Raw genomic sequence first — 13682 nt, forward strand, 5'->3', positions numbered from 1 at the left:
TCTCATTTTCTGCCATTCTTTTGACATATCCTTGTCTCACGTATTCCCACTCAGTCTGTCTCTGATGACAGGCTTCTCCCTACCCTTGAAATGCCAACTGGATTCTAAGGCCTCCGACAGAAATTAAGAGTTGGGTCACCAAAAGTGTGAAAACACAGGTAAATAGTAGTTTTCTACTTCCTAATAATTATTATGATTTTATAATTATTTTTAGCTTTTAAGCTAACATTTTGCATACACTTGAAAGTTTTCAGAAAGCTTTACATATATTATTCATTTGTCATCCTTGGAAAATGGGTCCTATTGTTATCCTCATTTTACAGATGAGGAAACTATAGCTGAGAAAGATTAAATGACTTACTGTTTTACCCTGCTGCCTTGAAATAGAGATAATATAAGATTGATTTTAATTATTGTTATTGATTTCATTATTACTATTATTTTGGTACCAGCCCTTAATTGGTATGGTTGAGGGAATTCACACTAGAATACCCCCTTTTGTAACTTATTCTAGAACTAGGGGTACTTAACCTAAGGCTCGTTGACTTTATTTTTTAACATTTTGATGACTATTTTGACAAAATTTGTTCCCTTTGCAATTGTATGTATTTTATGCATTAAATACCATAATTCTGAGGAAGTGGGCCTTAGGCTTCCTCAGATTGCTTCCAAAGGGGTTCAGGATACACAAAAAAGGCAAAGTTTCCCCCTCTTACAGTTACCTGGGCTACCTGCTATTACTTGTTTATCACAAACTCAGTGTGTTTTAGAGGCAAGCAAGATTTGAACTCCAAGGCTATCTCAGCATAAACTATATCTCTTAATTATCAAAGATTATTTTAAAATAGTGTTAAATAAAAAGCAAAAATCAAACAAAGCCTTATTTTTCATAGCAAGCATTTGTCACAGTTGTGCTGAACTAAATTACAGGTTATTTTCAGATCTTAGTTTACTGCTTCTGTAACAACTAAACAGGTGCCCACTTTTTATTATTTTTTCCAGTGGTAAATGACACATCTTTTAGATGTGGTCAAAATTTTCTGGGATGGGAGATGACATGACTACTTATCTAGCTTTAACAGTTACATTTTTTTGGTCTCAATATACCTTTACACTCTTAAAAATTATTGAGGACTCCAAAGACCTTTTGTTTATGCGACTTTATTAATATTTATTACCTAATACTTATTAGATATTAAAACTAATAAATTAAAACTTTAAATTAATTCATTAATCCCCATTACATGTTAACCTAAATTCTATTTTTATGAAAAATGAGTATTTTCCAAAACAAAATTAGAAAAAAGGTGTCATTTACCCTTTTTTTTCCCCCTCAAAATCCTCCTTACTGGCCAACTTAATAGAAAGCAGCTGAATATTCTGTCTGTTGCTGCATTTAATCTCTTTTAATATGTTATTTTGGTTGAAGCATAGGAAGAAAATTTGGCCTCACCTTGACATGTAGTTGGAAAAAGGAAGAACATTTATCTTTTAAAATTTTTAGAAATGTTTTATTTACTTATTTTATTTTACTTTTCAGTCCCTTCCTTCCCTAGCCACACTACAGAAGGCAACATCTGACAAAACATATATATTATGTCTTTTATGTTTCCATTTTTCAGTTCTTTCTCTGGAGATGACCGTTCACAGGTTATTCTTCAAATAATTAAATCTGTAGCTGTATATTATCTCTTGGCTCTACTTGGTTCAGTATTCATTATCATGTATAGTTGTTTTATAAAAAGTTAATCTGCTCCTCCTTTCTTATGGTACAATAGTATTCCATCACAATTATAGACCACAGAGAGTATTTCAATAATCATATAATGTCTTAGTATTATTATGAAAATAGTTTTGAACCCCCAGATTCCTTGGGAACTCATAGGGAACTGAAGATAACACTTTAACATCTGATACTTTAACAAATTAACTGTACCTTAATAGAAATATTCAGGGAACAAATTTGGAAGATAAATTAACCCAAATAATTTGTACAAACCAGGAATGGGCACTACAAAGTTAGCCCTAGGCTTAAAATTTTGATTTTAACAGGTTTTTATTATTATTTTTAGTATGCTTCTGCAAGGACATTTTAGAATTTTGCAGGATGCCAATGAAATATTTTTTCTTTCTTTAACTTCCTACTTAAAACCTTGGTCTAGGGGGCAGCTGAGTAGCTCAGTGGACTGAGAGCCAGACCTACATGGGAGGTCCTGGTTCAAATCTGACCCTCAGACACTTCCCAGCTGGGTGATCCTCGTCAAGTCACTTGACCCCCATTGCCTAGCCCTTACCACTCTTCTGCCTTGGAGCCAATACACAGTGTTGACTCCAAGATGGAAGGTAAGAAGGGTTTAAAAAACAAAAACAAAAACAAACAAAATAACCTTGGTCTAAAAGACTTAAACCATATTAGCAAATCTGTGTTCTCTCTGGATCTACAGTAACTTGGAAAATCTTGTTGGGAGCTCACGCCTGCTTTTTCATGGGATTTGTGAAGTCTGAAGTAGAAGCAGTGACGTGGATGTGAACTCAACCTGTCACAGATCTCTGTCTTGTTCAGAATATTAAGGAAGAGGGAAGAATGAGCAACCAGCATTTGAGTCTCATGTAGATCACTGTATTAGGGCTACAAATGAGATAGGGCCTGATGAATGAATTAGGAACTTGGAATATAGTTGAGGAAGACAAAACACATACCCATGAAATGTGTTATTAATGATTATTAAATAAATCATCTTGTCACTAAGGTATGAAATGATTCAACATGAAAACCATTTATAATGTGTTATAATTAGGAGTCAGGGCCTACCTATAGCATAGAATTGTTACAACAGGTGTTTTTATTTATATGGTTCTTGAAGGAGATTTTAATTTGTGTAATAATGAACTATCATAGTTGGATACAATGTGTTATGACTTAAAAAATATCAGGAGTCTTAGAATAAGCAAGGATACAAAGCCAACTTCTTGTGAGATAGGTCATTTATAAAATACATCTGGCATATACTAAACAAATAGATTCAGAATTGCCCTCCCCCCAATATCTAACAATGATTTCTCATATATTTTAAGTTTGAAGAAGTGCTAACAGAATGTAAAGCTCCCTTGAGGGAAAGAAAAAATTAGTTTTTATGCCTTTATTCCTAGTGCCTGATACATTGAAAGCACTTAATAAATACTTGTTCTTTGATAGTTATATACTTAGCACTTAATTGAGAAAAGGACCACCATTTTTGTTTTTATTTTATTTTATTTTATTTTTTATTCTGTTTCATTTTATTTTTACAGACAGGTTCGAGGAGAGAACATCCTCAGATAAGAATGTAGACCCACTTTCTGCTTCACAGAACCATCCTCCAGAAGATCCTTTTGGTTCTGTACCTTTCATTTCTCACCCAGGCAAGTTGTGGATGTAAACATATCACTACCACTTAAAAACAAATAAGTAATGAATTCACTGTACTAAAGCAGTTTAAATAGCTAAATATTTGGAAGTACACATTAGAAGGTATTTCTCAGTTTGAAATTGTCATCTTCATTTTAACTTGGTATAGAGTACTGTGGAGGTACAATCACCTTCAGTTTTGCCTTTGTCAGGATATGAAATACTAATTTATGTAACAGTCTATACTATTTCTTCTTAAATCATACTGAAAAGTAATTGACTGGAAAAACCATCCTTTTGCTTTTAAAAAAAAATATACATATATATATCTCAAATGAGCCAGAAGGAATCTCAAATACTTTTTTTTTGTGTCACCTTCCTGAATTTGAACCTAAGAGAAGCCAACTTTTTTTCCCCCCTTTTGGGCAGTCTCTTTATTGTTTCAAATTATAGAAGCGTTCAATTTTTATTCAACTTTTATTTTGAGTTTCTGTGTTTGTTTGCTCACATCTCTGTCTTGTATGTTAAATGTTGTTTGCAATTTGAATATTTGGGAAGCACAATACTTTATCTTACACATCAGCATGCTCCAAAAATCATAACTTCTTTCTTTCTTTCACAGTCATAAATGGTGTTCTATAAATATTTATTGAATTAATAAATTGTCCAGTAAGTAATTTTGGAGGTAAAGCTGCTCATCCTCCAACAGCAGTAAATTATTTCTTAATATTACTGATAAAATATTAACTAGTTAAGGAAAATCCTCTGATTGCTAGAAATAGTGGCTATATTTTGCCTAATAAATCCAGATGAACATATTCAGACTGTTCAATGTCTTGGGCTCCTAATAAGGACAGGGTCTGGACTTATTATTCCAGTGCTTGTAGGGAGTTTACCCAGGTGAGAAAAAGCCCTCATTGCCAAGTGTAGGTCAGTACTTATTTTAGAGTTGTCTTGAATGCTAAGAGGTTATGATTGGCCCAGGGTTAGTTAAATAGTCAGAGTATCAGAGACAGGACTTGAACACAGGTCTTCCTATATTTGAGGATGGCTCTTTTATCCACATATTGTTTAAATATATATATATATATATGCTGTGTATGTATTTGGGGACAGTGAGGAGTGTTGTTACTTTTATTACTCTTTGGTTGAATCCTTGGGACCATCTATCATAGAAAATAATACTATTGCCCTAATATTTATCCCTTTTGGAGAATTGCTAAAAACAATGCTCTTTTTCCCTTTCCTCAAAGTCAGCTTTCTGCATTGATGATAAAATTAACGTCAGAATATCAACAGGGGAAAAAAATTACACTGTTAATTTATATCTCCATGAATACCATTGTTCTGGGAGGCATGGAATGGGTAAGAGAGTATGTTCTTTTTGACTCAAAATAAATAGTTATAAGATTATAATTCTGTAGCCTTAAATGCCGAGTGCTCATAATACCAGTAGAAGTGCTTAGACTTTGTATCCCTCCCTATACATCAGATGAGCTACTCTGGCCTTTTTAGTCTTGCTAGCATCACAAGCAGCTAGTTTTGGAGACTTGGTTTATTAATAACTTCCTTAATCTTAGTGCCTTCCTTTGGAGACTCCCCCAGTTTATCCTGTATACCTCTAATTTGTACATAGTTATTTGTGTGTTGTCTCCTTCTCCTGACTGTGAGCTCCTTGAGGACAAGAGCTAATTTTTTGCCCCCTTTTTGTATCTTTAGTACATGTTTAACAGAGTGCCTGGCACATAGTAGGCATGTAATAAATAGTAGTTAACTGACTTTTAAAGTAGTCTGGGAATGGGCAACTAGGAAGCACAGTAGATAGAGCACCATGGTTGGAATTGGTAGGACCTGGGATCAAATGTGGCCTCAGGTACTTCTAGCTGTGTGACCGTGGGCAAGTCTCTTAACCTTGATTGTCTAGCCCTTACTGCTTTACTATATTAGATATAGAGAGATATTAGATAGAACTGATACTAAGAAGGTAAATTTTAAAGAAAAATGAAATAAATAAGCCTGGAGAAATAAAGAGTAATTTTAGGGACCTGAAGAACCCAAATAAAGAGTAGTTTTAGGGACCTGAAGAACCCAAGAAATGACCCTTTTTTTCAACACATAGGGCTTTTTGAAAAAAGTTTCTTTAATGAATAATGGTGAATGGCTTATGGAAGTTCTATGTTTTGGAGCCTATTGAAGAATTTATCCCTTGTTCTATATCAAAAACCTTCCTAGACAATATGATATAATAATAGTCTAGTTTTGAGGTATTTAATGTGAAAAAAAGAGATCAGGAACATCTGTGCTACTTGGTACCATATACATTCATCAGAGATGCTTTCCTCTAATCTTGAGGTGAATACTTTGTACAGAACTGTCTAGAAAGAAAGCAGTATATATTTTAGAGAGTTGTCTGAATTATGATACTGACTATTGGACCTGAATTGAAATTTTCTTAGACAACTATTCTGGTGATTCTTAATTTCCATGTAGATAATTACTTAAGCTTAGTAGCTTTTGTTATATATTATCAGAAGTAGCATTTTGATTTTTTATATTGCCTTTCTCTGAATTGGATAAAATTTCCTCAGAACAATTTAACTCCAAAAGTGCTAATGATCAGGCATCTTGCATATGATGTCTCCCCAGATCTTTTAGGTTCAAGAGTGGTAGATTTTTAGGACCTTCTCTAGTATCTGAAAAGAGAATATTAGGCACCTCAAGTCAGTCAACACACCTATATTTAGCACTTATTCTGTGTTGATCACTATGCTAAGCCCTAGGAATACAAATGCAAGCAAAACCAAAAATAGTTCCTGCAATGGAGCTTGTATTCTAATAGGGGAAGAAAAAAACAGGGGAGAAGAGAGGGAGGAACGAAAGTAATGGTGGTGTGATGGAGAAGTTTGTATTGAAGCTTGGTGAGAAATGAGAAGGTGCATGGCCTGGGACTCTCCTTAAAGGAGGTTCTAAGAGAAGCCTCAGGACTTTAGGGTGTGAATTCTAAGGCTGAAGTAATCTCTTAGAATGAAGAGGTTTCTGGAGCACAATGGAGAAGTCTGTAGAACAAGGCTTTATTTCATTGCTTCCCTCAGAGTGTCTGGACTGTACTGTTCTGAGTTTAAGGCACTCTGCTAATTGGCATCATGCTGGCCACAGCTTCTGCCTTCTCACCTTTCAAGTTTCCCATCCTAGGACTCTGAGAGCCCTGTAGCTTTTTAAAAAGTGCACTTTGAGTTTGCTGGCCTAAGTTAGGTGTACTTCATTTCTTTTCATGTTACGGAAAAGTTCTCCTTTTCTATGACCTGTGGGCTTCTGGCTGACTTTTTGTGCAATTTTGGGATAGAATAAATAGTTTACTATAGTTTTTCATTGGGTCTTTCGGTCATTATTTGGTTTAATAAGAACTTTAGAGTTTTGCTTGGATAAGATATATGGCATATCCTCATATACAGGAAGCAAGAAGCTGCCCCCCGATCTTATTGGGAAGCCTTCTAACTTAATCCCATTGCAGATGATGCTTGTTGATGGTTTCAGATATATACTGTTTATTATTTTTAGTTGATATGGTCAATTATATGGAAAGTTTTCCTAATTTTAAACCATCCTTGTATTCCTGGTATAAATCCCATCTGATCATAGTGAATAATCCTCATGATAACGTGCTGGAGTCTTTTTGCTAGTATTCTATTTAAGATTTTTGCATCTATGTTCATTAGGGAGATTGGTCTGTAGTTTTCTTTCTCTGTTTTTAATCTGTCTGGCTTTGGAATCAGTACCATATTTGTGTCATAAAAGGAATTTGGTGTAACAACTTCTTTGCTTATTTTCTTAAATAGTTTGTATAGTATTAGGATTAATTGTTCTTTAAATATTTGATAGAATTCACTTGTGAATCCATCTGGCCCTGGGGATTTTTTTAGGGAGTTCCTTGATTGCTTGTTCAGTATCTTTTTCTGAGATGGGATTGTTTAAATATTCTATTTCCTCTTTTGTTAATCTATGCAATTTATATTTTTGTAGATAATCACCTATTTCACCTGGATTGTAATATTTATTGCCATCTAGTTGGGCAAAATAGTTCTTAATAATTACCTTAATTTTCCCTTCATTAGAGGTGAAGTCTCCCTTTTCATCTTGATACTATTAATTTGATTTTCTTCTTTTTTTTATTAGATTAACCAGAAAAGATATTTTTTTTTGTTTTTTTCAAAGTACGAGCTCCTAGTCTTATGATTAGTTCAATAGTTCTTTTACTTTTATTAATTTCTCCTTTGATTTTTATGATTTCCAATTTAGTTTTTATCTGGGGATTTTTAATTTGTTTTCTTTCTATTTTTTAAGTTGCATGCCCAATTCATTGACCTCTTCCCTCTCTGATTTGTTGATATATGCACTCAGGAATATAAAATTTTCCCTAGGTACTGCTTTGGCTGCATCCCATAGATTTTGATAGGTTGTTAACTCATTGTCGTTCTCTTTAATGAAATCAGTAGTTTTTTCTTTGATTTGTTCTTTGTCTCTCCAGTTTTGAAAAATAAGATTATTTAGTTTTCAATTAATTTTATATCTGCCTTTCCACAAGCCCCTATTGATTATGATTTTTATTGTATTATGGTCTGGAAAACTTGCATTTATTTTTTCTGCTTTTCTACATTTGTTTGCAATGTTTTTATGCCCTAGTACATGGTCAGTCTTTGTATATATGCCATGTGCTTCTGAAAAGGTGTATTCCTTTTTATCCCTATTTATTTTTCTCCAGATATCTATTAGGTCTACTCTTTCTAACATTTCATTCACTTCCCTTCTTTCTTATTTATTTTTTGGTTCGATGTATCTAGTTCTAAGAGAGGAAGGTTGAGGCCCCCCACTAGTATGGTTTTACTATCTGTTTCCTCCTTAAGCTTCTTTAGTTTCTCCTTTAGAAATCTGAATGCAGTACCATTTGGCCCATATATGTTGAGCACTGATATTTCTTTGTTATTGATACTGCCTTTCATCAAGATGTAATTACCTTCTTTATCTCTTTTAATGAGTTCTATTTTTGCTTTAGCTTTGCCTGAGATCATAAGTGCTACTCCTGCCTTCTTTGTCTCAGTTACAGCCCAGTAAATTCTGCTCCACCCTCTTACCTTTACCCTTTTTATGTTTACCTGCCTCAAGTGAGTTTCTTGTAGACAACATATGGTAGGATTCTGGCTTTTAATCCATTCTGCTCTCTGCTTTCTTTTTATTGGCAAGTTCATCCCATTCACATTCATAGTTATGATTACTGTCTGTGTATTCCTCTCCATTTTGACTTCCTCCTTAAGATTCTGCCTTTTCTCTTATTCCTCTTACCCTTCCCTCCACCTTTTCACTTTTAGTGAGTCTCCCCCATTTCCCCTCCCTAATGGTTACTCCCCTTCTCATCCCCTCCCCTCTTATTTATTCCCCTCTTACTATAATCCCTTTTAAATGATCCCCCCAATCTCTCCTTCCTTTCTATTGCTCCTCTCCACACCAGCCCATTTATTACCCTTCTACTTCTCTACAGGTCATGATTCAACTCTCTGCCCCAATATCTGATTTTTCTTCCCTCTCTGAGTCAATTTCAATGCACATAAGATTTAAATATTACCTGTCACCACTCTCTTCCACCCTTCCATTGTATTGGTATCCCCGCCTCCCCCCATGCAAGAGCATGAAATATATATTTACCCCATTTTATTTCTTTTCCTATTTCTCTTAATATTATCCTTTTTTTATACGTCATCCTATACAATTTGTCACTGTATACTTTTTATAGCTACCCTGATGATAATAACAGTTTCTAAGAGTTACCAATATCATCTTTTTTTAAAGGAATACAAATCATTTGAACTTATTAGGTCCCTTAAAAAATTTATTTTTCTCTTTCTTATTGCCTTTTGGCGATTCTCTTGAGTTCTGTGTTTGGGCATCAAATTTTCTGTTTAAGTCAGGTCTTTTTTAGGATTGCTTGGAAGTCTTCTATTTTATTAAATGACTATACTTTCTCCTGCAAGAATATAGTCAATTTTGCTGGGCAGTTGATCCCTGCTTGTAGACCCAGTTCCCTTGCTTTCCAGAATATCATATTCCAAGCCTTCCAGTCCTTTAGTACGGATGCAGCCCAGGTCCTGTATTATCTTAACTGTGGCTCCATGATATATGAATGTTTTATTTTTAGCAGCTTGTAGTATTGTTTCCTTGGTCTAAGAAGTTCATGAACTTGGCTGAGATTTAATAAATGCAGATATTTCATCCTTTTAAAATTTTTACCTGGTATATTTGAATAATTAACAAGGACACTCCAAACTAAACATTATTTTTGTCATCTGATTATCTACTAACAAAAAGCAGCAATATATAAGGACAGCTAGGTTGCCCAGTGGTTAAAGTACTGGCTGTGGAGTCAGGAAGACCTAAGATGAAATTGATCTCAAAAACTTGCTAGCTGTGTGACCCTGGGCAAGTCACTAAATTCCTCTTTGCCTCAGTTTCTTCCTTTGCAAAATGGGGCTAATAATAGCATTTACCTTCCAGAGTTGTGAGGATCAAATGAAATAATTTTAAAGCTCTTAGCATAGTGTATTCTAGTACACAGTGGACTGCTATTTAAGTTAGCTTCTAAAAGTAGTGATGGTGGTGAAAAATAATGTCGTGTTTCCAACATGTTTTTTTGAGCAGTACTTTGACAAGGGTTTGTATTGTGTATCACTATCAGGATTTAAGTTGTAGCTATTGCTGACTTAATGCATATGTAGCATATCATTTTTGGATAATTTTTAAGGGACAAGGAGAATTTGAAATAATTTAGTAAGTTTTGAAAAGAAAAAATAGCAATCCATTTAGGCACTAAACTGACCTTTTACTGTATTTAATGAATGCTTGGCTAAAACCTATATACTTTTTCAAATTTAAGGCTTTGATATATGTATCTAAGAGCACTCACTCTGTATTTGTATACATGTATACATATACGTAGAGGGAATATCTATATTCATGGCCAATAAGTTCATTTATTGAGTACTGTAGTAATGAGGCCAAGGTCAGGGTGGGTCACCATGTAGTTAAATGAGATTTGCTGTATTTTGTGATACCCTTAGTCTTAGCCAATTGTCTAAAAATATTTTTTTTTATTTATAAAATGAAGAAACAAGAGTGCCAGTCCACCAGTATAAGGGAGAAAAAGATTATATCCTCTCAGTGAAGGCTCAGTTGTACTTTCTTTGTGCATAAGGTACAACACATTGAAATATATATATGTGTGTAACTTGTACACCAGTGATTCCCAAAGTGGGCTCCACCGCCCCCTGGTGGGTGCTGCAGCGATGCAGAAAGGCGGTGATGGCCGCAGGTGCATTTATCTTTCCTATTAATTGCTATTAAAATTTAAAAAAAAATTAATTTCTAGGGGGCTAAATAATATTTTTTTCTGGAAAGGGGGCAGTAGGCCAAAAAAGTTTGGGAACCACTGCTGTAAACAGATTACAACTACAAATATTATACTATAAAATGTTGGTAGTTACATAGTTTGATACATATTTATTTGATACATACTTTGGACACAATTAAGTGCTATTAATCACATCAATTAAATGGTTAATTAATTAAATTAATTAATTAAATTAAATCAATGTAAGTCTGATAATAAGTAAGATATCTCTTCCTGCCCCCCAAAATGACTGGCATGGAAAATGTTTAAATGCTTGTTCCCTAGAGAATTTCATGCATAATGTGAACGTTTGTGTGCATTTGAAAACCTTTATTAATTTTTCTTTGGACCTGCAGGTTCTCCTGAAAAGAAGGTTGAGCAATCATCTAGCAGTCAAGAAAATAGCATAGGTAATTCCATCAAAGATTTCAAAACAAACCAGGTATCAAAAGGTGACCAGAATGGAAGAAAAAGTGAAACTTCTACAAGGGGACATATTCAGAAGAGGAGTGATGAATCTGAGAGTGATTTTGAATCAGATCCCCCGTCTCCTAAGAGTAGTGATGATGAAGAACATGAAGATGAAGACGTTCTTCAAGGAGAACAAGGCGATTTCAACGATGATGACACTGAACCAGAGAATTTGGGCCATAGGCCTCTTCTCATGGATTCTGAAGATGATGATGAAGAAGAAAAACACAGTTCTGATTCAGATTGTGACCATACCAAAGCAAAATATGCAGAAGTGAACCCTCTTCAAAGCTACAAAGACAAAATTGGGAGTGGCCATGCCAGAGGTCCTGGTATAACCCTCCCCAGCCCAACACAGTTACCTTCTGGTCTGGGAAGAGTAACCCCCAGACAGGAATTTGATGTCTTTGGCTCTGTCCCCTTCTTTGCGCTTCATGCTCAGCAGCCACAGCACAAAGGGACAAATGAAAAAAGCTTGTCTGTACAGACTGTTTTTCAAAACGTGGCAGTAGAGCAGGATGACTTTGATGTATTCACAAAGGCGCCCTTCAGCAAGAAGGCAACATTACAGGACTGCTGTGGGGCAAGACCTGAGGCACAGACTCTTCCCACATGCCCCAAAAGTGTAGACATATTTGGCTGTACTCCCTTTCAACCTTTGCCCGCGTCCACACATGAAAGTGAAAGCAAGGAGGACCTTTTTGGGCTTGTGCCTTTTGAGGAGATAGCTGGGTGTCAGCAGCAGCAAAAGGCAAAACAGCGGAACCTACAGAAACTCTCCTCCCGCCAAAGGCGCATAAAGCAAGAGGTGTCAAAAAGTAATGGAAAGCGGCATCATGGGACCCCGACTAGCACAAAGAAGACTGCCAAGCCCACTTACCGGACACCAGAGAGGGCCCGCAGGCACAAGAAAGTAGGTCGGCGAGACTCTCAGAGTAGCAATGAATTTTTAACTATCTCAGACTCCAAGGAGAACATCAGTGTGGCACTGACTGACAGTAAAGACAGAGGGAGTTCCCTGCAATCGGAAGAGAACCTGTTGGATCCTTTTGGTGCCAAACCCTTCCATCCACCAGACCTGATACGGCACCCCTCCCATCAAGGCCTGAGTGATAACCGTGGGGACCACAGTACGGCCCTGCCTGGGAGACCGAGGCAGAGCTCATTACATGGGTCTTTTCATAGTGTAGAGGGATTGAAAATGGATGACTTTGGTGCAGTGCCCTTCACAGAACTGGTGATACAAAGTATCACACCACAGCAGTCCCCGCAGTCCCAACAAGGAGAGTTAGATCCATTTGGTGCTGCTCCATTTCCTTCTAAGCAGTAGATGCTTCTAACAAACTTTTTTCATTGACTCCAATTTTTAAAAAAGTGAAGTTTGTTTTATGAATTTCCAAGAAGATAATTTGTATAGCTCTTTGTACCACTCATTACTGCAGGTCAATTAGAATAAATTTAAAGTTATTTGATTTTGTATAAACCAAATGGAAGAGGAAGTATTTCAACAGGGTAGTAACTTGAGGCCCTCTGAATGTGGAGGTGTCTTCTGAAGAAGAGAGAGGGGAGAAGATATGAGCCCTAAAAGTCATTTTAGCTGCTAACTTTCTGGCACAGAAATGAAGGTTATTTCACTAAAACAGTGATTAGAGCCTTTGGAGATAAAAATTAAGTTCTGCACTTTGTGCTGCCTTTCCACTCCTGTGCCAATAAAGGAGGGTGGAAAAAAGGTTTAACATTTTATATGTAATAACAAGGTGACTCTTCTTGGATACCCAGCTCTGGCTCAGTAAGAATCCAATATTAGGAATTTGATGGATACCCAGGCTGAGTCAAAACAAGTTAAATCCTGAAACAATTAGAAAGTTGTAGGTCTTCATGTAGAACTCATTGGCTTCAGATCTTGTACATGCAGAGCCAGAGGTGACTGACTTGTGCCTGACATCTTTTATTATTTACAGTAAGTGCCATTAATATATTTAAGAATTACACAAATGCCTAAAATGGAAACTAAAGATAAGAAGAATCCTTGGTTTTGAAGAAAAATTTTAAAAGCATGAATATAGGAAAACCTAATAGCAGGGAAACCGCCAGCATAATCAGCACTTTTGAAAATATTCATGAATTATGAAAGGCTGATTTAGCCAGTGCTTCAGAAATGCCCCTAGAAAGAGCAAAACATTGGTATAACTAGGAGTGAGGACAAAGAAAACAGAATTATGCAGACATTTTATTCTATGAAAAATTAGGGCATGTAGCTAGCTAAAATAATTTCATTTCATGAATAATTTCTTTGCAGAAATTTTATATGTAAATCATGTTATATTTAACATTTTGTCAAATTACTATCATATGTTGTTGCTCATGTGAAAATTACTTTTATTTTTG

The 13682-nt window shown here is 35.5% G+C and overlaps 2 protein-coding genes across 2 annotated transcripts in view; one reads left to right on the plus strand and one right to left on the minus strand.

The window, feature by feature from the left end:
• Positions 1-12624, plus strand: part of BMP2K (BMP2 inducible kinase) — a 110768-nt gene extending 98144 nt beyond the window's left edge. Inside the window, exons 15-16 of the mRNA XM_044681607.1 lie at positions 3292-3402; positions 11180-12624. Of these exons, the coding sequence (XP_044537542.1) occupies positions 3292-3402; positions 11180-12624 (1556 nt within the window). The remainder of the gene's footprint in view (positions 1-3291; positions 3403-11179) is intronic.
• The window catches only part of PAQR3 (progestin and adipoQ receptor family member 3), an 83621-nt gene that overhangs the window by 46831 nt on the left and 23108 nt on the right, over positions 1-13682 (minus strand). The window lies entirely within an intron of this gene.

Source organism: Gracilinanus agilis, chromosome 6 (assembly GCF_016433145.1).
Source record: "Gracilinanus agilis isolate LMUSP501 chromosome 6, AgileGrace, whole genome shotgun sequence".
NCBI classification, from domain to species: Eukaryota; Metazoa; Chordata; class Mammalia; order Didelphimorphia; family Didelphidae; genus Gracilinanus; species Gracilinanus agilis.